A 27,659-nucleotide genomic window follows, 5' to 3' on the forward strand; every position below is an offset into this window, starting at 1 on the left:
GATTTGGAAAAGTGCTTTCTTGGAATTATTTTGCTTCAGTGTAGGCTGGGACCGCCCAGGAGCTAGATACCTTTCACTACGTAGAGTTGAAGAAAAAGTCAGTTTGAAAGTGGGAAATGTTGAGAAATTATACGTGATAATGTGAATTTGAATTTTCCAAAGGCGTTACTCTGGAAAAAAACATCATTATTTGCCTCCTGCCACCCGACGTTTTATTTCTTCGTGGCTAGGTTTCAAAATGTTAAGTACGTAATTGTGAAACCGTAGAGTGGAAAGTGTCAGAAAACTTATGTTCAGGCCTCAGCAACACCTTATTTTACCCTTGTGTCAAGTTAACAAAAATCTTTTTCAGACTTCATTTCCTCTTTTGTCAAGTAGAAATGAAAAAAAATTTTTTTTACCTTTTTCGTAGAATTTTTTAGCTAGGTTACATTTTATTATATCGATTTTATATTAACATTCAATAACACTATTCAACTTGTATTTGCATTTGTGTGTGTGTGAATTTTTCTCTCAGGTTTTTTAAAGTGTTATTGAGATACGTTACATACCATACAGTTCACCTTTTAAAACTATATAGTAGAATGGTTTTTAGTACTTTACAGAGTTATGCAACCATCACCACAATTTTAGAACATTTTCATTATCCCAAAAAGGAACCCCCTACCCGTTAGCAATCATTCTGTGTTTCCCCCTCAACTCCCCCAGCCCTAGGCAACCACTAATCTACTTTCTATCTCTCTAAATTTGCCTATTCTGGACATTTCATATAAAATGGAATCATACAATATGTGGTCTTTTATGACTGGCTTCTATTACTTAGTATAATGTTTTCAAGGTTCATCTATGTTGGAATGTGTATCTGTTCTTTATTCCTTTTTATTGCCAAATTATATTCCATTGTGTGGATGCGCCACATTTTGATTGTCCATTCATCAGTTGATATTTCCACCTGTGGCTCTTGTGAATAATGCTGCTGTGAACACTGATGTACAGGCTTTTGTGTGAGCATGTATTTTCATTTCTCTTGGGTATATATCTAGGAGTAGAATTGCTGAGTCACGTAGTAACTTTATGGTGATCATTCGGAGGAACTGCCAAACTGCTTTCCAAAGTGGCTGCACCATTTTACATTCCTATCAACAATATATAAGAATTCCAATTTTTCCACCTCCCTATCAACATTTTCTATTATGTCTTTGATTAAAGACATTTTAGTAGGTGTAAAGTGGATTCTTGCGGTTTCAAAAATTTTTCTAATGACTAATAATGTTGAGCATCTTTTCATGTCTTTATCGACCATTTGTTTATCTTCTTTGGAGAGCATAGGATTTTTATAAGACCTAAATTAATTCCTAAGTGAAAGTTACCTTGAAAACTGCAGAGTACTAAAAGATATGAGGGATTATTAAAATGATTGAGAGATGTAAGCAATTGGTAGTTTGCTATTTTGTTGAATTAGAAATTAGGTAACCTCACCATTTCATAGTGCTTACCCACTGACTATCACCACTTCCCTGTAGAATCAGATAAAAGGCTTTGCAAGATGTTTTGGTCAGTTTAAAAAAGTGCTGATGCTTAGCATGTTTTGTATTTCTGGGTACACAGAGTTAATCCTTTACAGCATCCTGGCGTCTGTGAGCTTTCTGAATTCTTTAAATGGAAACCAGAAAATAGTGATTGATTTACTCAGACTTACAGTGACCAGTTATTAGCAAGTTTTCATTTATCCATTTGGTAAATGAGAGAGCCACTGTATACCAGTGTAAGTCAAGGTTATGAAAAGTAATTTCTCCACAATGACATTTTCCCTGTTTTTTCCTGTTTCGTTTAAATAACTAACCATTTCAAGTCTAAATTCAATGCTGTAGGAAGAAAGGGGTTAATGTTACTTGAATCTATGTTCTGACTCTTTAAGGGAAGTCCAATCTGAAGGTTTTCTTAAGCTTTGCTACTCAAAATGTTGTCCTCAGACCAGCAGCATTGTTATCACCTGGAAACTTGTTAGAAATGCAGTCTCAGGACTTAGCCCAGACCTACTAAATTAAAATCTGCATTTTAACAACATTCCCGGGTGATTCATTATACATTGAGATTTTTTTTGGCCCTGCCACGTGGCTTGCAGAATCTTAGTTCCCCAACCAGGGATTGAAACTGTGCCTTTGGCAGTGAAAGTGCAGAGTCCTAACCACTGGACTGCCAGGGAAGTCCCATTATACATTGGGCACTGGTCTAGAGCTTTTAATTACTTTTGTCTTTTTTTTTTTTTTTATTTGGCCATGCAGCATGTAGGATCTTAGTTCCCCGATTAGGAATGGAATCTGAATCCCCTGCATTGAAAGCGCCAAGTCTTAACCACTGGACCTCCAGGGAATCCCTACTTCTGCCTTAATGATTGATTTCTCCCTCCCACTATCCTTTTTTAAAAACCATACTTACTATGAACTTCATATGTATAAATGGAAATCAAATGTGAGTTATCAAGAGATTCCATCACAGTTGAGCTTTCTGGAGTGTAGTAAGTGAAAAAAGGTGTTTATACCTCTGTAATTGTTCAAGATTCTAATCTGTAAATAGAACATTTTCTGTCTTTCTCTGTAGTACTTTGTTGGTAACACAGCATCTTATATGTAATGTCTGTATTACCAGTACAGAAGATGGCAAATGCAGGTTTTTAAAGCACGTACACGATTACATCTTGACTTCCTTAAAGTGTTAGACCTATTAACGTTTGTTATTTGCCCTGGCATAGATGTTTTCTAGAGTAAGACAAAATATTTCGGAACCAGGCCTTCTAGTTATTCTTTGACCTTGTATGAGAGTTTGTCAGTTCTCCTTTCCTTGGTTATTCACAGTAAAGAAATCTCAGCTTACCTATCAGGATGGTAATGGTTAGGGACTAGATATCTAGGTAAATATACCCTATTTTAATTCCTGTAACAGAGACTTGTCGTCAATTTTTCCATAGATTCCCCTTTTACTTTACTCATCATTTCTGTCTTTTCTGTAAACTGGTACCAAATGTTCAAATCATTCCTAGTTTGGAAGCCCTTGCCTTCCTGTCCATCCTCACTGATGGGATGTAGTTTTTCAGACTTTCCCACTGATTCACTTTATTTCTTTTATTCCATAGCCAGAAGAAATTCAACAGCAGATTATTCGAGAGACCTTCCATCTAGTTCTCAAGCGGGATGACAACATCTGTAACTTCTTGGAGGGTGGAAGGTAAATGATCAGTTTTCTCCCTATACATCCACTTTTTTTTTTTTTTCTTTTGTGATACGCGGGCCTCTCACTGTTGTGGCCTCTCCCGTTGCGGAGCACAGGCTCCGGACGCGCAGGCTCAGTGGCCATGGCTCACGGGCCCAGCCGCTCTGCCGCATGTGGGATCTTCCCGGACTGGGGCAAGAACCCATGTCCCCTGCATCGGCAGGTGGACTCTCAACCACTGCGCCACCAGGGAAGACCCCCATACATCCACTTTTGGGTGACCTTCATCATTATTGCTTCTTCAGGCAGTACTCAAGTGTCAGGTGAGTACCTGATGCAACTTGAGCTGAGCTGAGCTGAATCTGCTCAGGGAGAGACCCAGTTCTGTTCTGTAAGCTGCTAAATGGTTGTGCTTCAGATATTTACAAGTTTGGTGCCTGGGAGGATGGGCAGAAGAAAAGGGGAGGTAAAATGGCTTTAGGCACCTCTGCCAAATTTGGTTGCCATTCACCTGGTAGAAATGGCCTATTGTTTGGCCTGTCCTCCCCCTTTCTGTTGGGCCCCTTCTCCTCCCTTGGCACAGAGTTTGTCTTTGATATATTCAGTTAAGATATAGGCATTTAAATGTTTCCCATTTTCCACAGTTTGATTGGTGGCTCTGACTACAAACTGATTTATCGGCATTATGCTACCCTCTATTTTGTATTTTGTGTGGATTCATCAGAGAGTGAACTTGGGATCTTGGACCTCATCCAGGTATGTGTAGCAGGTAATGATGGCAGCCACTTCAGAGAGTTTGCATGGGATTTTTTTGGGTTTTTTTTTTGTTTTTTTTTTGTTTTTGCGGTACGCGGGCCTCTCACTGTTGTGGCCTCTCCCGTTGCAGAGCACGGGCTCCGGACGCGCAGGCTCAGGAGCCATGGCTCACGGGCCCAGCTGCTCCGCGGCATGTGGGATCTTCCCGGACCGGGGCACGAACCCGGGGCACGAACCCGTGTCCCCTGCATCGGCAGGTGGACTCTCAACCACTGCGCCACCAGGGAAGCCCTGCATGGGATTTTTGAGTAACCATCTGTAGATCCTTTTGTCAGTCTCTTTTTTGATACTTGGTGAAAGTTACTAGATGTCCACCAGATGGTGCTATGAGAACACTCCTTAGCAACCTTTAAAAATTCTTAGAGATTCTTCTCCAGCCCTCTCACTCCCTTAGTTTTCTTATACGAGGCTGACACCAGTTCCAATGTGTGTACTCACCCCCACCCCAAGCAATTAACTCAGTTTTCCATGGACAGTAACCAGGTGTCCCATAAATTTGCTCAATTCTGACACTGTCTACCTGGAGATAGATACCAGTCTCAAGTCCAGGTTGTCTGTCACCTGTGTGTCTGACTGACAGCATATAGCTTGAAGATTTCCATGATTTCCTCCTCAGGTTCAGTTTATTTGCTAGAGTGGCTCGCAGAACTTTCTAGAGAAACATTTTACTTACTAGTTTACCAGCTTAATTTAAAAGGGTGTAACTTAGGAACAGCCAGATGGAAGATGGGGAAAGGGCGTGGAGCCTCTATGCCCTCTTCAGGCATGCAACTCTCCTCGAATATCCACATGTTTACTAGCTTGGAAACTCTCCGAACCCTGTTCCTTTTGGGTTTTAAGGAGGCCTCTTTACATAGGCATGATTGATTAAATCATTGGCCATTGATGACTGATTGAGTTTGCAGCCCCTCTCCCCTCCCCAGAGGTCTGGAAGTAGGACTGAAAGTTCCCACAATCACATGGTTGGTTCCTCTGGCAACCAGTCCCCATTCCTGGGTGCTTTCCAAAAGTCACCTTATTAACAGAACAAAAGGTACCTTTATCACTTAGGAAGTTCCAAGGTTTTTAGGAGCCCTGTGCCAGATACAAGGATGAATACCAAATATTTCTCATTATAAGTTACAGTGTCACATCATGTTTTAAGATTTTTTTCAAGTATCAAACTAAATGACATTTAACAATGCATACTTTGTATTTTCACTTGTAACTCTAGCCTAAAGCAAAGAAACTTGATGTTTTATCTAATCTGAGCAATCTTGACATAGGTAAACATGTTTTTTTAGGCTTTTTGAAAATTAGAAATGGCTTACAGATTTCTTTTCATTACCTTCATGGAAATTGAGATATGTAGGAACCCTGTACTGGGAACTATTAATTTAGTACAATTCCGTCATTTTGTACATGATATTCCAGATAGGCTTTAAGTGACTGAACAAGTTAAGTTGAAAGCACTCAGAAGGAGCATGCATTAAAACCTAATAACAACAATAATAGAAAACTCTAGCTATAGATTATAAAATTTACATGCTTATAACTATATTTTATTTTGTTAAGATAAAATTAAAGAAGCTAAATTTAATATACCTTGGGACAAATAAATGGAAATTTTAAATCTGTATTTTTATTTCAGATATACTACACTCTTCCAAAAAGTTATATACTTGGACATAGCAATTTTTAAATTTTATTTTATTATTTTCTTTTAAATTTTATTTATTTTTATACAGCAGGTTCTTTTTTTAAATTTTTTATTATTTAAATTTTTTTTTTGCGGTACGCGGGCCTCTCACTGCTGTGGCCTCTCCCGTTGCGGAGCACAGGCTCCGGACGCGCAGGCTCAGCGGCCATGGCTCATGGGCCCAGCCGCTTCGCGGCATGTGGGATCTTCCCAGACCGGGGCACAAACCCGTGTCCCCTGCATCGGCAGGCAGACTCTCAACCACTGCGCCACCAGGGAAGCCCTACAGCAGTTCTTATTAGTTATCTATTTTGTACACATTAGTGTATGTATGTCAATCCCAATCTCCCAATTCATCCCACCCTCTTTCCCTCCTTAGTGTCCATACGTTTGTTCTCTACATCTGTGTCTCTGTTTCTGCCTTGCAAACCAGTTCATTTGTACCATTTTTTTAGATTCCACATATATGCGTTAATATACGATATTTGTTTTTCTCTTTCTGACTTACTTCACTCTGTATGACACTCTCTAGGTCCATCCACATCTCTACAAGTGACCGAACTTTGTTCCTTTTTATGGCTGAGTAACATTCCATTGTATACATGTACCACATCTTCTTTATCCATTCGTCTGTCGATGGGCATTTAGGTTGCTTCCATGACCTGGCTATTGAAAATAGTGCTGCAGTGAACATTGGGGTGCATGTGTCTTTTTGAATTATGGTTTTCTCTGGGTACATGCCCAGCAGTGGGATTGCTGGCTCATATGGTAATTCTGTTTTTAGTTTTTTAAGGAGCCTCCATTCTGTTCTCCATAGTGGCTATATAAGTTTACATTCCCACCAGCAGTGCAAGAGGGTTCCCTTTTCTCCACACCCTCTCCAGCATTTTTTTGTAGATTTTCTTTCTTTCTTTTTTTTTAAATTAATTAATTAATTTTTGGCTGTGTTGGGTCTTCGTTGCTGTGCATGGACTTTCTCTAGTTGCAGTGAGCGGGGACTTGGTTGCGGTGCGCAGGCTTCTCACAGCAGTGGCTTCTCTTGTTGTGGAGCATGTGCTCTAGGTGCAAGGGCTTCAGTAGTTGTGGCATGCAGGCTCCGTAGTTGTGGCTCACAGGCTCCAGAGCGCATGCTCAGCAGTTGTGGCTCATGGACCTAGTTGCTCTGTGGCATGTGGGATCTTCCCGGACCAGGGCTTGAACCCGTGTCCCATGCATTGGCAGGAGGACTCTTAACCACTGCGCCACCAGGGCAGTCTCATTGTTTGTAGATTTTCTGATGATGTCCATTCTAACCAGTGTGAGGTGATACCTCATTGTAGTTTTGATTTGCATTTCTCTAATAATTAGTGATGCTGAGCAGCTTTTCATGTGCCTCTTGGCTCTCTGTATGTCTTCTTTGGAGAAACGTCTATTTAGGTCTTCGACCCATTTTCTGGTTGGGTTGTTTTTTTTTTTAATAGTGAGCTGCATGAGCTGTTTATATATTTTGGAGATTAATCCTTTGTCCATTGATTCATTTGCAAATGTTTTCTCCCATTCTGAGGGTTGTCCTTTCGTCTTGTTTATAGTTTCCTTTGCTGTGCAAAAGTTTTTAAGTTTCATTAGGTCCCATTTATTTATTTTTGTTTTTAATACCATTACTCTAGGAGGTGGGTCAAAAAAAGATCTTGCTGTGATTTATGTCAAAGAGTGTTCTTCCTATGTTTTCCTCTAAGAGTTTTATAGTGTTCAGTCTTACATTTAGTTCTTTAATCCGTTTTGAGTTTACTTATTTATTTATTTTTTGCTGTATGCGGGCCTCTCACTGTTGTGGCCTCTCTCATTGTGGAGCACAGGCTCCGGACGCGCAGGCTCAGCAGCCATGGCTCACGGGCCCAGCCGCTCTGCGGCATGTGGGATCTTCCCGGACCAGGGCACGAACCTGTGTCCCCTGCATCAGCAGGTGGACTGTCAACCACTGCACCACCAGGGAAGCCCCTTTGAGTTTATTTTTGTGTGTGGTGTTGGGGAGTGTTCTAATTTCATTCTTTTTCATGTAGCTGCCCAATTTTCCCAGGACCATTTATTGAAGAGACTGTCTTTTCTCCATTGTATATCCTTGCCTCCTTTGTCATAGATTAGTTGACCATAGGTGCATGGGTTTATCTCTGGGCTTTCTGTCCTGGTCCGTTGATCTATATTTCTGTTTTTGTGCCAGTACCATATTGTCTTTATTTCTGTAGCTTTGTAATATAGTCTGTAGTCAGGGAGTCTTATTTCTTCAGCTCCTTTTTTTTCCCTCAAGATTGATTTGGCTATTCGGAGTCTTTTGTGTCTCCATACAGATTTTAAGATTTTTTTGTTCTGGTTCTGTAAAAAATGCCATAGGTAGTTTGGTAGGGATTGCATTGAATCTGTAGATTGCTTTGTGTAGTATACTCATTTTCAGAGTATTGATTCTTCCAATCCAATAACGTGGTATATCTCTCCATCTGTTTGTGTCATCTTTGATTTCTTTCATCGGTGTCTTACAGTTTTCTGAGTAGTTCTTTTACCTCCTTAGGTAGGTTTATTCCTAGGTATTTTACTCTTTTTGCTGCAATGGTGAATGGGATTGTTTCCTTAATTTCTTTCTGATCTTTCATTGTTAGCGTATAGGAATGCAAGAGATTTCTGTGCATTTATTTTGTATCCTGCAACTTTACCAAATTCATTGATTAGCTCTAGTAGTTTTCTGGTGGCATCTTTAGGATTCTGTATGTAATAGTATCATGTATTCTGCAAACAGTGACAGTTTTACTTCTTCTTTTCCAATTTGTATTCCTTTTATTTCTTTTTCTTCTCTGATTGCCATGGCTAGGACTTTGAAGACTATGTTGAATAATAGTGGCGAGAGTGGACATCCTTGTCTTATTCCTGATCTTAGAGAAAATGCTTTCAGTTTTTCACCATTGAGAATGATGTTTGCTGTGGGTTTGTCGTATATGGCCTTTATTATGTTGAGGTAGGTTCCCTCTGTGCTCACTTTCTGGAGAGTTTTTATCATAAATGGGTGTTGAATTTTGTCAAAGCTTTTTCTGCATCTGTTGAGATGATCATATGGTTTTTATTCTTCAATTTGTTAATATGGTGTATCACATTGATTGATTTGTGTATTTTGAAGAATCCTTGCATCGCTGGGATAAATCCCACTTGCATGGTGTATGATCCTTTTAATGTGTTGTTGGATTCTGTTTGCTAGTATTTTGTCGAGGATTTTTGCATCTATATTCATCAGTGATATTGGCCTGTAATTTTCTTTCTTTGTGACATCTTTGTCTGGTTTTTGTATCAGGGTGATGGTAGCCTCGTAGAATGAGTTTGGGAGTGTTCCTTCCTCTGCAATTTTTTGGAAGAGTTTGAGAAGGATAGGTGTTAGCTCTTCTCTAAATGTTTGATAGAATTCACCTGTTAGGCCATCTGGTCCTGGACTTTTGTTTGATTTCTTCAGTGATCTCTTGGTTATTTAGTAACGTATTGTTTAGCCTTCATGTGTTTGTGTTTTTTACTTTTTTTTCCCTGTAATTTATTTCTAATCTCATAGCATTGTGGTCAGAAAAGATGCTTGATATGATTTCAGTTTTCTTAAATTTACCGAGCCTTGATTTGTGACCCAAGCTGTTATCTGTCCTGGAGAATGTTCTGTGTGCACTTGAGAAGAAAGTGTAATCTGCTGTTTTCGGATGGAATGTCCTATAAATATCAATTAAATCTGTCTGGTCTATTGTATCATTTAAAGCTTGTGTTTCCTTATTAATTTTCTGTCTGGATGATCTGTCCATTGGTGTAAGTGAGGTGTTAACATCCCCCACTATTATTGTGTTACTGTTGATTTCCTTTTATATAGCTGTTAGCATTTGCCTTATGTATTGAGGTGCTCCTTTGTTGGGTGCATATATATTTATAATTGTTATATCTTCTTCTTGGATTGATCCCTTGATCATTATGTAGTGTCCTTCCTTGTCTCTTGTAACATTCTTTAAAGTCTATTTTATCTGATATGAGCATTGTTACTCCAGCTTTCTTTTGATTTCCATTTGCACGGGAAATCTTTTTCTATCCCCTCACTTTCAGTCTGTATGTGTCCCTAGGTCTGAAGTGGGTCTCTTGTAGACAACATATACATGGGTCTTGTTTTTGTATCCACTCAGTGAGCCTGTGTCTTTTGGTTCGAGTATTTAATCCATTCACATTTAAGGTAGTTATTGATATGTATTTTCCTATTACCATTTTCTTAATTGTTTTGGGTTTGTTTTTGTAGCTCCTTTTCTTCTCCTGTGTTTCCCACAAGAAGGTCCTTCAGCATTTGTTGTAGAGCTGGGTTGGTGGTGCTGAATTCTCTTAGGTTTTGCTTGTCTTTAAAGCTTTTGATTTCTCCGTCAAATCTGAATGAGATCCTTGCTGGGTAGAGTAATCTTGGTTGTAGGTTCTTCCCTTTCATCACTTTAAATATATCGTGCCACTCCCTTCTGGCTTGTAGAGTTTCTTCTGAGATATCAGCTGTTAACCTTATGAGAGTTCCCTTGTATGTTATTTGTCGTTCTTCCCTTGTTGCTTTTAATAATTTTTCTTTGTCTTTAACTTTTGTCAGTTTGATTACTATGTGTCTTGGTGTGCTTCTCCTTGGGTTTATCCTGCCTGGGACTCTCTGTGCTTCCTGGAGTTGGGTAGCTATTTCCTTTCCCATGTTAGGGAAGTTTTAGGGAAGTTTTCAAATGTAATCTCTTCAAATATTTTCTTGGGTCCTGTCTCTCTTCTCCTTCTGGGACCCCTATAATGTGACTGTTGCTGCATTTAATGTTGTCCCAGAGGTCTCTTAGGCTGTCTTCATTTCCTTTCATTTTTTTTTCTTTATTCTGTTCCATAGCAGTGAATTCCACCATTCTGTCTTCCAGGTCACTTATCCATTTTTCTGTCACAGTTATTCTGCTATTGATTCCTTCTAGTGTATTTTTCATTTCAGTTATTGTATTGTTCATCTCTGTTTGTTCTTTAATTCTTCTAGGTGTTTATTCTTTAATTCTTCTAGGTCTTTGTTAAATATTTCTTGCTTTTTCTCGATCTTTGCCTCCATTCTTTTTCTGAGGTCCTGGATCATCTTCACTGTCATTATTCTGAATTCTTTTTCTGGAAGGTTGCCTATCTCCACTTCATTTATTGTTTTTCTGGGGTTTTATCTTATTCTTTCATCTGGTACATAGTCCTCTGCTTTTTCATTTTGTCTATCTTTCTCTGCATGTGGTTTTCGTCCCACATGCTGCAGGATTGTAGTTCTTGCTTCTGCTGTCTCCCCTCTCTTAAGTTTTATTTATTTATTTACACCCATTCACGTTCAGAAAATGACTTAAAATGGTTAGTTTTAAATTTTCATATAGTATATTCACTTATCATATATAAAAATATAAATAAATACTAGAAACATCCAAAAAAGATTCATCTCTAAGATAATTTTAAATGCTTTTTTTTTTTGGCTGCATTGGGTCTTTGTTGCTGCCTGTGGGCTTTCTCTAGTTGCGGTGAGTGGGGGCTACTTTTATGAGTGGGCTTCTCATTGCAGTGGCTTCTTTTGTTGCAGAGCATGGGCTCTAGGCATGCAGGCTTCAGTAGTTGCAGTGCGCGGGCTTTAGTATTTGCAGCATGCAGGCTCAGTAGTTGCGGCACGCAGGCCCTAGAGTGCATGGGCTTCAGTAGTTGTGGCACGTGGGCTCAGTAGTTGTGGCGTGTGGGCTCTAGTGCTCAGGCTCAGTAGTTGTGGTGGACGGACTTAGTTGCTCCGCAGCATGTGGGATCTTCCCAGACCAGGGATTGAACCCATGTCCCCTGCATTGGTAGGCGGATTCTTAACCACTGCACCACCAGGGAAGTCCCTTTAAATGCTTTCTTAACACCTGAGTTCGATTGGACATTGAGAGTCAATGTGGCATAACAGAAAGAGCTCAAGATCTAGAGTCAGAAAACCTGGGTTTGAATCATGGATCCACCATCTGATATAGAACTACTAGGTTGTAAAAATGGAACAGACTTACAGGTACAGAGAACAAATGGGTGGTTGCCAGAGGGAAGGGGGGATGGAGGTGGAGGGCAAAATAGGTGAAGGGGATTAAGAGGTACAAACCTCCAGTTATAAAATAAATGAGCCACAAAGATATAATATACGGCTTAAGAAATATAGTCAATAATATTTTAATAACTTTGTTTTGAAAGAGATGGTTGCTAGACTTACCTTGGTGATTGTATGATAATGTATGCAAATCACTATGTAGTATATCTGAAACTAACATAATGTTGTATGTCAACTGTATTTCAACTAAAAAAACCCGAAATACTAGGTTGTAGAATTCAGTTGTGACAATGTACTTTATATTATTATACACTGTAGAATGCTATAGAAATGTGCATATAATAAGTGTATTAGAAAATAAAGGTAAAATATATAGTGGTAATTTTAAAATTGAGATGCAGTTATTAGAGGAGATGCACTTCAAGACAAAAGAGAAATGCATATTAACAAGACAAAACGAGAAGTGTAACTTTATAATGTCGTGGACATTTATTAAATACTTAGCATGCACTGGATTTGGGAAGATAGATAAAGAAAAGGTAAAAATAATAGGAACTAAGAGTTTTCATCATTGAGAAGACAATAAAATCAGTAAATAATTATCCTAATATAAAGAGGATAAAAGTCAGAAGTAGAAAACATTAAAATGTTTTAGCGGATGATATACATAGTTATAATGCCAATATATTTGAAATAGCTGACCTCAAAAAATAAATATCCAAAGACACTGAATCCAATATCAGGATGAAATAAGAAAGGTAAAATGAAAAACTGACTCCCTAATAGACTCAGTAGATTTTAGTACAGTAAGACCTCTATTATGTAAGTTATTTTTTAGACTCAGACTAAAAAATCATACTGCTTAAGTGTATTTTATGGAGTAAATTGGTTATGATCCAAAAGCTTCTCACAAAGAAAATGTGAGTCAGATACTGCATTTAAAAAAAAAATTTATTTTATTTTTGGCTGCGTTGGGTTTTCGTTGCTGTGCGCAGGCTTTCTCTAGTTGCGGAGAGCGGGGGCTACTCCTTGTTGCTGTGCGCAGGCTTCTCATTGCAGTGGCTTCTCTTGCTGCGGAGCACAGGCTCTAGGTGCGCGGGCTTCGGTAGTTGCGGCACGTGGGCTCAGTAGTTGTGGCTCGCGGGCTGGAGCACAGGCTCAGTAGTTGTGGTGCACAGGCTTAGTTACTCTGTAGCATGTGGGATCTTCCTGGACCAGGGATTGAATCTGTGTACCCTGCATTGGCAGGCAGATTCTTAACCACTGCACCACCAGGGAGGTCCCTGCTATTGCATATTTTTATTGGACAGAATTATTAAATAAAATCTTAGCGAATAATCAGTTGAACCAAGGAGTCATGAGACCTGGCTCTTGTTTTGGACTCTCCTGTTAGCAAGCAGCATGGTCTTAAATCATTTAAGTTTTGTTGGCGTTAGGGTTTTTGTTTTATGTTTTGGCTCTGTGTGTGTGTGTGTGTGTGTGTGTGTGTGTGTGTATATGTGTGTTTATTTATAAGTATACTAGGTGTTCTTTCTAGCTCTAAAATTCTTTCTCAGGAATACTGCATACTAGAAGAATTATTTATTGTGTCCAAATAATCTTTATTCCAAGGATACAAGTCAGTTTAACAATGACATATTCTTAGAGTCTCTATTACAACAGTAAGAAAAATATAACTAATATAATTTCATCAGTACGTGCGGAGAGAAATGATTACCCAAATTATGTTTCTGAAATACTCTTAAATTGGAATAGGAAGCATTTTTACTTGATTATTTAGTGCATGTTTTCTTTATTCAGTATAAACTATTTATTGTTGAAGAAATAATACACTTATGTGGTTCAAAATTCAAAAGGAATACCAAGAGTATACAGTGGAAAACATCTTTCTTCTCTTCTCCCCCAGTCACCCAGAAACAGCCAATTTTAGTTTTAAAACCAAGAGCCAGAGCCAGTGTTATCTCAGGGGAGAAATCTACAGGCATTTATGAAAACAAGGTGTCTCTTACTGTTATTCTAATTTGAGCAAACATTTGTAATGAGTGATTAAAAAAGAAATGAAGAAGTAACATAGTAAAGGAGGAGAGAGGTAAGTTATTACTGTAAGAGAGCCTGATTATGTACCTAGTAAACCTTAAAAAAAGGGGGGGGGAGATTGTGGCAAGTAATGAATGATATGAGCAACATGGCAGAATATGAGATCAGTTCGTCAAAATTGAATTTCCTATTTTTTGTGAAAACAGCTAGGAAATTCATAATTAAAGAAATTTCACTTACAGTAGTGACAAAGGATATTTAGTGTTTAGAAATTAACTTAGTATGGAATACTTGATATTGATTCCAATAAAATTATAAAATCTTTGTTTATTTATTTATTTATTTGGCTGCATTGGGTCTTAGTTGCAGCACGTGGGATCTTTAGTTGGTGCATGTGGGATCTAGTTTCCTGACCAGTCATCGAACCCAGGCCCCCTGCATTGGGAGCATGGAGTCTTAGCCACTGGACCACCAGCGAAGTCCCTACAATTGTAAAATTTTAAAGGAAAAACATAAAGGAATACTTGAAATCAGTGGAGCTATAAGCCCCTTATTGGGAAGAGTTGAGCAAAGATGACAGTAGTAATCAATAGATTAAATGGGGAACCAAGTATAAATCCAGAAGATCTTTTTTTTAAAAAATTTTTTTTTGGCCATGCGACATGGCATGCAGGATCTTAGTTCCCCAACCAGGGATCCAACCCGTGCCCCCTCCAGTGGAAGCACGGAGTCTCAACCACTGGACTGCCAGGGAAGTCCCAATCCAGGAGATTGTATAGAACTTGGTAAAGAGAAAGTTTATGAGGAAAAGTGAATGGCCAAGAAATGCAGAAGTATGTTCTGAGGGAAGAAGGGCAGTAATGAGTGACTGGCTTCACTAGGCTTCAGAATATATAATGGTTGCAGATGAAATTATTATCTACCTAGAAATTCCAAAACAATCAACTGGAAAACAATTAGAATGAGCAATATAGTTCAGTAAGGGACTGGATACAAGTTTAATGTATAAAAACTAATAGCTTTCCCTTAGCAATAATAAGTTAGAAAATATAATATTTAAAAGGGGCCCATTCACAGTAGGAAAACCTTCCTTAAGATACCCAAGAATAAATGTAAAAAATGTGTAAGATCTATATGAAGAAAACTTTAAAATTCTACTGAAAATATGATAAAAGAGCAAAATAAATGAATAAAACATACGCTTTGCCTGTGGAAAAAACTTTTAAAACTGTCAGTACAGTTGACCCTTGAACAACACAGGGGTTAGAAGTGCTGACCCACCGTGCTGTCGAAAATCCCTATATAATTTACAGTAGGCCCTCCTGTATACCCAGTTCCTCCGTGTACACGGTTCCTCCATATCCGTGGTTCTGCGTCTTCAGATTCAACCAACTGGGGATTGTATAGTACTATAGTGTTTACTATTGAAAAAAATCTGAGTGTAAGTGGACCCGCACTATTCAAACCTGTGTTGGTCAAGTGTCAGCTGTACTTCCAGCTTATAAATTACTGAAAACCCAATCAGAATCCCAATAAGATTATTGCTGTTTTTTAAATAATTTTTATTGTGAAACGTATATACAAAAACTACGGAAAACATGCCTATGCAGTTTGAGGAATGCCAATAAAATGAAACTCTCACCCAGATTAAGAAATAGTACATTGCTAGTACCTCAAAGCCCCCGTATGTCCCTCCTCAGTTCCGTCCCCCTTGTTCATTGCATCCTTCTTCAGACTTTTTAAAGACTTTATTTATTTATTTTCCTTCTTTTATTTTTCTTTTTTTTTGGCTGTGTTGGGTCTTCATTGCGGCTCACGGGCTTCTCTCTACTTGTGGTGTGTGGGTTTTCTCTCTCTAGTTTTGGCGTGTGGGCTCCAGAGTGAGTGGGCTTTGTAGTTTTTGCAGCACGTGGGTTCTCTCGTTGAGGTACTCGAGCTCAGTAGTTGTGGCACATGGGTTTGGTTGCCCCATAGCATGTGGGATCTTAGTTCCCCAACCAGGGATCGAACCTGCATCCCTTGCATTGCAAGGTGGATTCTTTACCACTGGACTACCAGGGAAGTCCCTTTCTTCAGACTTTTAAGTTGATCATTGCTTTGCTTCTCTTTATAGTTTTATCATGTGATGTATATTCCCTAAATGATACTTTGTTAGTTTGGAAAAACTGAGTGTAAGTAGTTGTGTAAGGAAAGGATAATTTGCCACTACTAGATGAAAGCTCCCGCAAGAAGATAAGCTGAACAGTGTCACCATCTGACTTCAGTATCCCTGAGGGTTTTACAAGAGGCCTTTCTGAGGAAGTCTGAGGGCAAGCTCATGTGAGTGATTCTGGGGAAACTTAGAGCTCACCGTAGTTGGGGCATTAGCCTTTGGCTGTCTTGGAGGAACATGGACAGGAGGAATGGACCACTGTGCATTTTCTGCTTCTCACCTTTTCATAACCTCTGTATTTCAAGAGTAAATCAAAGCAGAACATTTCAATGGGGGATGGGTAAAATGAGTATTCTCAGCTGATCCAGGTGGCAGAGCAGTAGAACAGATACTAGATGGTTTGATTGTTTCCATTTTCCTTTTTTTTATTAGTTTGATTGTTTTCATTTTCCTTTTTTTTAATTAACCCAAATATAACTGCTGTAAGTCTTTATGCAAACTGTTGTGTCTCTTCACACCCCAATGAAATTCCTGGGTCAAGGGATTAATATTTCTAATTATAATTCATGTTGCTAGATAGATATTCGGGAAGGTTATATTAATTTATAATGCTTCCTGAAGTATATGAGTTTATGTTTCTTCCTAACTCCAGCATTGAAATACGTCATTTTTAATTTCTACTTGGAGGTGAGTGGTACCTCAGAAATGTCTGAATTTTTATTTTTATTAATCATGCCAACTTTTCCCATGTGTGAATTTATTATTTATTATTATTATTTTTTTTGCGGTACATGGGCCTCTCACTGTTGTGGGCTGTTCCGTTGCGGAGCACAGGTTCCAGACGCACAGGCTCAGCAGCCATGGCTCACGGGCCTAGCCGCTCCGTGGCATGTGGCATCTTCCTGGACCGGGGCACGAACCCGTGTCCCCTGCATCGGCAGGCGGACTCTCAACCACTGCGCCACCAGGGAACCCCCCATGTGTGAATTTACAATGTTCTTTTTCATGTAAACCTTTTGTAATATAATTGAAACATTTGTCCAGTTAAGTCTAGTTCCTGGTTTATAATATTATATTTCATCTATTGTAAGATACACATTTTTTTCACACTTTAATAACTAACATGAGGATGTATATTACAGTAGATGATATCTTACAGTTACAATTGACAGCATTTTTTTCTTTGTTAATACAAAAATAATGGTTTGTCTTATAGTCAATGAAAAAGTAATTCTTTGTATATTTTTGTTTATTTTAAAACTAACTTTTTTCTAAACGATTCTATTAAATGTGAATAATCCATTTATACCTCCCCTTGTTGAAGAAACCTTAATGTATAATATGTTAAGTTTAGAGTAAAATCCAAACTCCCTATCACAACCTGCAAGGCCCGACATGGTCTGGCTCCTTTGTCTCTCTCTGTCCGATCTCACCATATACACTGTCACCTTCACTGTAGCCATTCCAGCCGCCTTTCTGCTCCTCAGGTCCAAGTACATTTTTGCTTCAGGGCCTTTGCACCTGTTCTATCCACGGGAGTGATTTTTCCCAGGTGTTTCCCTCTTCAGCTCTTCAAAAGACTGGCTTCTTCATTCATGACTCAGCTCAAATGTTAATCCTCAGAGAGACTTTCTTGACACTCTGTTTGAAGTAACCCCCATCACATCATCCTATTTACTTCCTTCAGAGCATGTGTGACAATGGAAAAGATCTTGTTTATCTGCCTCATTCTTCTCACACCCAGAACATAACCCAGACAAGAATGTGACTTGCTGACTGAGGTATCCCCAGAGTACACCCGTGTATGCCTAGTGCACAGTAATCACTCGCTATTTAGTGTTTACTCTTCACTTTGTTCCACTGAGTTACGTTTCTCTTTCTGTGTTAATTTTGCACTGTTTTACTTGTTGTTAATATAGGTTCATATCCCAGTAAGACCGGTTATTCCCCTTGGGTGCGGTTCTTTTTCAGAATATTCTCCAATAGTTATAACCATTTATTCATCCTTATACATTTTTGAATAATTTGTAAAGGTCCCAAAAGTCCCTGTTGGATTTTAATTAGAAGTGAATTTAAAGTAGCATTTCCTTGCATTTATTCATTCCTTTCAAATCTTACATTACAGTTTTGTTTTGTTTTGTTTTTCAAAAAAGGTCCTAATATCCCATGGTTTATTCTGGAGTTTTAGGATATTAAGCTTTTTTTTTTTTTGCGGTACGCAGGCCTCTCACTGTTGTGGCCTCTCCCGTTGCGGAGCACAGGCTCCGGACGCACAGGCTCAGCGGCCATGGCTCACGGGCCCAGCCACTCAGCGGCATGTGGGATCCTCCCGGACCGGGGCACGAACCCATGTCTCCGGCATCAGCAGGTGGACTCCCAACCACTGCGCCACCAGGGAAGCCCAGGATATTAAGCTTTTATTCATCATTATATTCACAAATATTTCTTTACCATTATACAGCCGTCCCTCTAATTCTTACTTTACGCTCTTCATTATTTGCACTTCAGCATAGTTGAAACTATCCACTTTATGTTTATCTCCTCTACTTCTTCACTAGTCATAAGTTTATCTTCCAATTGGGACAAAATTCCAAATCATTTGTTTTCAATTAAAAAATGTTTTAATAAGTTTTTAGCACAAAGATTATTTAAATCTTTTTAACACACACAAGATTTATTTCAGTATATTCTGAGATATGGAACTGAGTTTCTTTTTCTCTGTATCATGTTCCAGTTTCTTCAAATTATTCAGTCTCCCATTGTTTTGCCACTTCTAGTTTAACTTAAATTTCTGTATAAATGTAGGCCCCTTTTTGGAATTTCAAGTACATTGTTTTGGGTTTTTTAAATTATACAAGTAGTACCTGGATATATTCTTTTTATTTAAAAAAGTAGGGTTTTTTTTTTAAAACAGTTTTATTGGGATATAATTCACATACCATACAGTTTATCCATTTGAAGTGTGTAATTGAGTGGATTTTAGTATATTCACAGAGTTGTATAGCCATCATCACAACCAACTTTAGAACATTTTCATCACCCCAAAAAGAAACCTCTTACTCATTATAGTCACTTCCCATTTCCCTCCAACTGCCTCCTAACTCCAGCCCTAGGCAACCATTAATTTACTTCCTGTATCTATAGTTTTGCCTATTATGGACATTTCATAAAAATAGATTTGTATAATATGTGGTCCTTCTGGACCACAGAAGGACCACAGAAGACTGGCTTCTTTAGCATAATAGTTTCAATATCCATCTATTGTTGTAGCATGTATCAGTATTCCATTCCTTTTTTTTTATTATTAATTTTTATTGGAGTATAGTTGATATTACAATGTTGTGTTAGTTTCTGCTGTACAGCAAAGTGAATCAGTTATACATATACATATTATCTACTCTTTAGATTCTTTTCCCATATAGGTCATTAAATATATTAAGTAAATATATTAAGTATAATGGAGAAGTCCTCCCCCTTAGCATTCATTCCCCTCTCATATACCACTCCTCTTTCTAGAGGTAGCCACTATTAAGCCTTTTAATGCATGTACACACACAGACACACACACACACGTCACATACATTATTTAATTTTTAAGTAAAAAGTAATCTCACTACATACATAGTTCCGCAACTTGCTTTTTTAATCACTTAGAAGTCTTGGCGCTTTTTCCACTTCATATATGCTTTTTAGTGATGCATGATTTTCCACAATATTAATATATCATAGTCTTTTATTTATAATCTTTTATTCAGTACCCTACCTGTGGGCATTCAGGTTTCTCCCAGTTTCTTCCTATTGGAAATTATTGTGCAATGATATCCTTGCACATGCATCTGTATGCACGTGTGTTAGTTTCTTTAGGATAGATTCCTAAAATTGGAATTGCTGCTTTAATTAAAGATGTGTGCTTTTTAAATTGTTAGATAGTGCCTAATTGCCTCTCCCCAAAGTCCTATTTCCCCATAACCTTACCAGCTTTAAATATTAAGGATATTTTCAAATGTTTGCCGTCTTATGGGTGAAAAAATAGAAATTTGTTGTTTTCCCTAGCATGCTTGAATATTAGTGAGGCCACATACCTTTTACTGTTTACCATTTTGTATTTGAAAATGTCTGACCATAGCATTTGTCCACTTTTCTAATGGCTCATTTGTTTTTGTTTTTTTAAATCTATTTATTTATTTATTTTTAAATTTTTTGGCTGCATTGGGTCTTTGTTGCTGTGCGCGGCCTTTCTCTAGTTGCGGCGAGCAGGGGCTACTCTTCGTTGTGGTGTGTGGGCTTCCCATTGCGGTGGCTTCTCTTGTTGTGGAGCATGGGCTCTAGGCACGTGGGCTCAGTAATTGTGACGCGCAGGCTCAGTAGTTGTGGCGCACGGGCTTAGTTGCTCCATGGCATGTGGGATCTTCAGTTGTAGCGCATGGGCTCAGTTGTTCCATGGCATGTGCGATCTTCCCGGACCAGGGCTCAAACCAGTATCCCCTGCATTGGCAGGCAGATTCTTAACCACTGCGCCACCAGGGAAGTCCGGCTCATTTGTTTTATTCATTTGTAAGCGTTTGTTTTTTTCCTAACTTTATCGATACTAATCCTTTTCTGTTATATTTATTGCAGATATTTTCTCCTAGTCCATTTGTCTTTTAACTTTATATAGTTAGGTTTGCTTGTCTTTCTTCTTGTAGCTTGAAGGTATATAAAAATATTCTCCAGTATTGCCATTGCTTTTTTTTTCTTTTGAGAAAACCATTTTTATTATTATCGCCACCCAGCTTATTTGTGCTTGATTATGTAGCACATTGGCCAGATTGTCTAAAGAAATCTACATAACATTTCTTTCATGTTTCAAGAGATGAAAATAACTGTAAAAAGTTAACAAAGGTACACAAGACAGTGGATGCAAAAAAATTTGTGTGAGATTTTATCCCATGTGCAGCTTTTATATATTTGAAAAGTAGAATTCATGAGCTAAAATATATTGTCCTATCAAGTTTGTTTTTTAAAATTTTATTTATTTTTGGCTGCGCGGGGTCTTCGTTGCTGCGCGTGGGCTTTCTCTAGTTGTGGTGAGCAGGGACTACTCTTTGTTGCTGTGCGCGTGCTTCTCGTTGCGGAGCACGGGCTCTAGGTGTGCAGGATTCAGTAGTTGAAGCACGCAGGCTTGGTAGTTGTGGCATGTGGGCTCAGTAGTTGTGACATGTGGGCTCTAGGGCACGCGGGCTTCAGTAGTTGTGGTGCGCAGGCTCAGTAGTTGTGGCTTGCAGATGCTAGAGCGCAGGCTCAGTAGCTGTGGTGCAAGGGCTTAGTTGCTCCATGGCATGTGGGATCTTCCCGGACCAGGGATCAAACCCATGTCCCCGGCATTGGCAGTTGGATTCTTAACCACTGCACCACCAGGGAAGTCCCCACCTATCAAGTTTGATAGAAGTAGATTTAACCTGATTACAACACTAACACCAGTATCATTGATTTAATAGTTACAAAAAATGATGTTTTTCTTTTTTCCCCCAGCTTTATCAAGGTATAATTGATGTATAACACATAACATTGTGTAAAGTTAAGATGTATAGTGTATTGACTTGATATACTTATATATTGCAAAATGATTACCACCATATCAAACTAACATCTTTTATCATGTCACAAAATTATCATTTCTTTTTTGTGGTAAAAATCATTTTTCAATATACTAAAGTCAGCATGACATCCATGCAAATTAGAATGCTAGCTGTTTGGTGCACAAGGACCTGACTTCAGAACAAGAACTCTGTAAGTCCCATACTTTTTTTTTTTTTGGCCGCGCCTTGTAGCATGCGGGATCTTAGTTCCCCAACCAGGGATCAAACCCATGCCCACTACAGTGGAAGCATGGAGTCTTAACCACTGGACCACCAGGGAAGTCCCTCCCATACTTTAAATGTGTGATCTTTTTCAACCTGTATCCATTCCTCGCGTTGAAGAGTGAGACCCAATCCTACTCCTCTTTGTGTATGAGTTTATGATCTTTTCATACTGAGCATCTAGATTTCCACATAGTACTTCCTGTTGCTTCACAGTCTTGTAACTTTCTTCATCAGCTGAACTATATCCAGTGTTTTCCTTTTTATTTCTGTTCAGCGAATTTCACTGGAGTCACAGCTGCTGTGTTATAATAGCTAAATGTGGCTATTCTGATCTCTGCCAAAGGTTTAGCTTGTGGGGCTGCCCTTTGAGCCTCTGTAGCTACCTGAGGAGTTACTTGTGTTCTTGATGGCAACAGGGCAGCAACATTGAGAACAGAATCTCCAGTAGCTGCAGCTGTTTCTTCTTGTTTTTGTTTTTACACCATTTCCTTTTCTTGTAATTTGTCTGCCCTTTCCAACCTTGTAGGATCAAGACCTTTTCCATTCCTTGCTTCTACTAAGGTGATGCCTTTTATGAGACTTAGATGTTGAATGACTTTTGCCTCTTGGTGACTTTCATTCTTTGTATTTGTGTCTGTTCTCACCATTTGCAGATGAATTTAGTTGCTCTTTTCCTTTGTGAGAAGAATGTTCCTTGTCATTTTATTCCCCAGATTTGTTTCTTAATTTAGTTTTAGATTCATGTCATGTTATTTTGCCATCTGAGTCTGTAGCACCTTCATTTCAGTCCCTTCATGCATTAGCATGCTGTTTGCTTATTATGTTCTGGCTCCTGCGGTTTCTTCCTACATTATGTGACTTTTGTTTCCTTTCTCTTGACCTTGATTATGATCTTGAATAATGATGTTTTGAGAAAGCTTTAGGACAAACAGATACATCTGACTGTTCATTTTGATCTCTATCTGGGGATGTCTTTTCTGGAGCTATTCCATCTTATTCTGGATCACTAGCCTACTGAGAACCCAATTGTTATGGACTAAATTGTGTCCCCCCAAAATTTGTATGTTGAAGCCTTTAACCCCCGATGTGACTGTATTTGGAGACGGGGCCTTTAAGGAAGTAAGTTAAACTAGGCCTAAGGGTGGGATTCTGGTCTCATGCAGCTGGTGTTCTTATAATTATGAAGAGGAAGAGACACCAGAGATCTCTTTCTTTCCACATGCACAAACCAAGGAGAGGCCATTCAAGGACACAGGGAGAAGGCAGCTGTCTGCAAGCCAGGAGGAGAAACTGCTCCTGCCAAACCTTGATCTAGGACTTCTAACCTCCAACACTGTGAGAAAATGTCTGTTGTTTAAGCCACACAGACTTAGTTACTACCATGTGGTATTTTGTTGTGGCAGCCCAAGCAGACTAATACACCAATCTTTTTTTTTTTTTTTTTTTTTTTTTTTTTTTGCGGTACGTGGGCCTCTCACTGCTGTGGCCTCTCCTGTTGCGGAGCACAGGCTCTGGACGCACAGGCTCAGCGGCCATGGCTCATGGGCCCAGCCGCTCTGCGGCATGTGGGATCTTCCCGGACCAGGACACGAACCCGTGTCCCCTGCATCGGCAGGCGGACTCTCAACCACTGCGCCACCAGGGAAGCCCCTAATACACCAATCTTAATTTCATTAACCCTCTTTAATGAAAACAGCCCCTTGGCACAGTGCTGCTGAGAAATATGGGCTGCTTCTCCTCACGTGTCCTGGTGCTAGGCAGCATCTCCACTTGCTGCTTTGAACAGTGTCAGCTAACCAGAAGCATCCCACAGAATGACTAAATCATTTCCAAGAGAGACCCAGATGGCATAAAATGGATCTGCCATTGCTTTGTTAGTTTTTTTTGTTTTTTTTACATTTAGCTCAATATCTTTAAGGTATTTATATATCTGTATTGAGATAGGTACTATATATATATATTTTTTTTGCGGTACGCGGGCCTCTCACTGTTGTGGCCTCTCCCGTTGTGGAGCACAGGCTCCGGATGCGCAGGCTCAGCGGCCATGGCTCATGGGCCCAGCTGCTCCGCGGCATGTGGGACCTTCCCGGACCGGGACACGAACCTGTGTCCCCTGAATCGGCAGGTCGGCTTTCAACCACTGCACTACCAGGGAAGCCCAGGTACAATATTTTTTACCCCAAAGGATAGCCATTTGTCCTGACACTATTTATTGTCTAGATCATCTTTTTCCCATCAATTTTCCCATCTTTATCAAAAATTGTATTTTCTTGGCATGGGAGGCTCCATGCAAAATGAAGTGCCTCTACTCCCAGACCTACCAGGGCAGGGCAGAGGAGGGGACATCTGCAATAGAGGGAGAGGAAGAGGATTTGGTGGTGCCAACCATTGGAGGCTACATGAATGCTGGCACCCGGTATGGGAGCTACAGATATGGAGGCAACTTGGTGACAGCAGGCTATAGTGACTTTTTCACAGACTGCTACAGCTGTCGTGATTCTGGGTCTTCCTAGAGCATGTAAAAGTATTCCGCACAAAATCAACTTTCTACTTCAATTTTCTCAAACTTCAAAACCCAAAGTGTCTGTGCTGTGTCCCTGTGCTTCACTGGTTTTGTCAACTGTGACTTTTTGGTGAAACTTATCTGAAATTCATAGCCTGTAGAATTTAAGACAATGGCAGTTTTTAATCATGCCTTGTCTTTGAACTTGATCTATTGACATTCACAATAAGTGGAAAACAATTTTCAGAGAATGCATTTTTGCTCAGACTTGCACAGGATTCTAGAACCAGCGTTATTCAGCATTAAGGCAAAAGCCCACCTTTGCTTTTTATGGGAAGTATTACTTTATTTAAGAGACAGATGATGCATTTTAATCTACATCATTTTAATCTACATTACCTTAATTTACAGTAGGTTTTTTTTAATGAACTTTGACCTTTTAACAAATTTCCAACTCGTGTTTATGCCTTTGATAGTAATGAAAATGATTTATCCCATCCAGAAAAAAAAATTGTTTTCTTATAAACATGTATGTTTCAGTATTTTATATTCTGTCCCACTGATCCATACTTTCATTTCTATCTTAGTATTACACTCCTTTAATTACCAAAGCTTTACAATGAATTTTGATACCTAGTAAGACCAGTCATTTCTTATTATCATTGTTTGTCCAAGTGTTCTTGGTATTCTTTCACATTTTATTTTCTTAAGAATTTTAGATTTTGTCAGTTTCATGTTTTAAAAAGTCCTCTTGGGAGCTCCCACACTTCTAAGTTCATTTTCTTCCTTTAAAACTATAGAACATGAATTTTAAAAGAACATACATACCCACAAGGACAGAGAGAACAGGAGAGAAGACAGTAGCAAGGAATTGTTTGAAAGAAGGGAAGAGTATGAATGCCTGGTATTCACTTGGCTGGTCCAAGGAGGTCACACCCCAGGCCAGCAGTAGAGAAAGCTGACAGCCAACCTGCTACACACTGTGGAACCCTCAAAAGGCACAAAGCTAGCTGTACAGAGTCTCACTGTGGTGTGGGTGTAGAGTGGTCAAGGAAAGCTGAGAACCAGTTAGATCCCTGAGTCCTTTCTCCAATTCTAGACATAGTCGATGGTACAAGTCGGGGGGATTAAGTGAACATATGCCTTGTGAATGTTGTATACTAACTTTCCAACCCTTTTCCTGCCACTCAGCTCCCAAATTTCTGACAGCTAGTCTTTTACTCTTTAGGCAGGAGATTGTAAAATTCCTCTGGGAAATCTGACCAATCTAAGGAAAATGAAATTTAAAAGCCCAGGGCCGTGGTGGAGGGTAGGATTCCCAGCAAATAGCCATTATTACAGAGCTTCCAATCAGCCTTTAATTCTTATGAATAAAAAACAAGGATAATCAGACATCTGAGGAAAGGCTCTGACATGGAAAATGGAGACTAAAACCAACAGTAAAATTCAACTCATTTTAACAATAAAGCAAACAGCTCCCTATCTCTAAGCCACAGAGAAATATAAAGGAAGACAAACAAAAATGGGCTCATAAACAGGAAACACAGAGCAGAATGATCTCTTAAAAATTAAAAACATGAGAGGAAAATGAGACAGAAAAGATAAGAAAATGGGAGGTCGAATACCCCAGTATAAACAGCTCCAAAAAAAGAAAGATGAGGAATATGGAAGGGAGGAAATTCTTAACAAAATTATTTGATGAAATTTCCTCAAACTGAAGGACTTGAGTTGCCGGATTCTAAGGGCTCACTGCCCAGTACAGTGACTGAAAACCCATATTTATGTATGTTATCCTTACAGTGGATTTTCAGTCATTGTTAAAAATGTATAGGGTTATAAATAATGCTATTATGAAATTATTATATGTGTTTTTTGGCATACATTTGTATGCATTTCTTTTGAGTATGTACCTAGGAGTAGAATTGCTGGATCACGGAGTATTAGTAAATAATGTCAAATAGTTTTCCAGAGTGGTTGGAAGTATAGTTTCCATTTATATCAATTTGTACCCAGTCAAAAACAAAAAACTCAAATGTCTATAGGAGAATGGATAAATAAATTCAAGAATGAAATACTATACAGCAGTGAATATGTACAAGATTTTATGACATGCAACAACATGGAAGAATTCACAAACATTGTTGAGTGAAAGAAGCCAAACGAAAAGAGTACATGATGTATGACGCCTTCTATGTAAATTCAAGGACAGGCAAAACTAAACTGTGATGGTAGGAGTCAGGATGGTGGTTACCTTTGGAGAGGATACGGTCTGAGGGGGCATGAAGGGGGCTTCTAGGGAACTGGTAGTGCTCCATTTCAATATTTGGATGGTGGTTACATGATATGCTCATTCTGAAAATTCATTAAGCTATACCCTTATAGCTTAATTATAAAGTATTTATAATATACAAATTATAAATTTGTATATAAATTTTCTGTTTAAATGTTATATTTAAAGTAAATTAAAATCGTAAGCATGTTAATTAAGTTGATTCATGGAAAAGTGTTTTGAAGTTAATGTTCATTGAAATTAGCAGGACAGAGCTATATTAGCACCATGATAATGAAAAATGTTTTTACATGTATATGTGGAGGCTTGGGGAAAGGACATAGTATTATAAGTAGCTGTTACTTCGTTATTCTTTTTTTTTTTTTTTTTTCCAAAACATTTTTATTAACATTGGCTTCATAAAGTCAACTTTAGTTCCTTAAAGCTCTCAGGTCATATCTGATTCCATGCACATCATTCTCAAATATGACATTCCAGTCAAAGCCTTGATAATATAACCACCAATGTTTCCAATTGTGTCCTGTTACAAGGGGAACAGATTCTTATTGATCGTTATTCTTTTATATCAGCTGGCATCTTATAAAGGGGGAAAGAAAGCCTCATGTGTCTGCTGGTTGTATTGCTATACTGAAAACAAGATTGTCCTGTCCTCAATTGTCCCCTTCAAATTGGGATAAGTAGGGTGATCAGCTAGTGCTGGGAGGTTTGCGGTGGGTTTTTTTTGGGGGGGGGGGGCGGGGGTTTGAGATTTATCATAAGGTAAATAGTATCTTGACTGCCCCCTTTACTTTCAGATGTGACATTTATGAAGATGTGACTTGTGTATCTATTTCTCCTTGTTTCCTAGGTTTTTGTGGAGACTCTGGATAAGTGTTTTGAAAATGTTTGTGAATTGGATTTGATCTTCCATATGGATAAGGTAACCTTCTCTCCCAAACCAGGGTTACTAGGAAACTAAGAACTTTGGACATCTCTAGCCATCTGTACACCTTCATGTTCTTTCTTTTGGTTTTTTTACTCTAGGGATAGTCCTAGAACCTAAGTTATTAAA

At 38.8% G+C, this 27,659-nt stretch overlaps 1 protein-coding gene across 2 annotated transcripts in view; it reads left to right on the forward strand.

Annotated features, from left to right (window-relative positions):
• AP3S2 (adaptor related protein complex 3 subunit sigma 2) overlaps positions 1-27,659 on the forward strand; it is a 62,354-nt gene that overhangs the window by 550 nt on the left and 34,145 nt on the right. For both annotated transcript variants that reach the window (XM_079912425.1, XM_079912426.1), the window contains exons 2-4: positions 3,134-3,225; positions 3,855-3,966; positions 27,456-27,527. In XM_079912425.1, coding sequence (XP_079768551.1) covers positions 3,134-3,225; positions 3,855-3,966; positions 27,456-27,527 — 276 coding nt within the window. The remainder of the gene's footprint in view (positions 1-3,133; positions 3,226-3,854; positions 3,967-27,455; positions 27,528-27,659) is intronic.

Source organism: Stenella coeruleoalba (genome assembly GCF_951394435.1).
Source record: "Stenella coeruleoalba genome assembly, chromosome: 2".
NCBI lineage: Eukaryota > Metazoa > Chordata > Mammalia > Artiodactyla > Delphinidae > Stenella > Stenella coeruleoalba.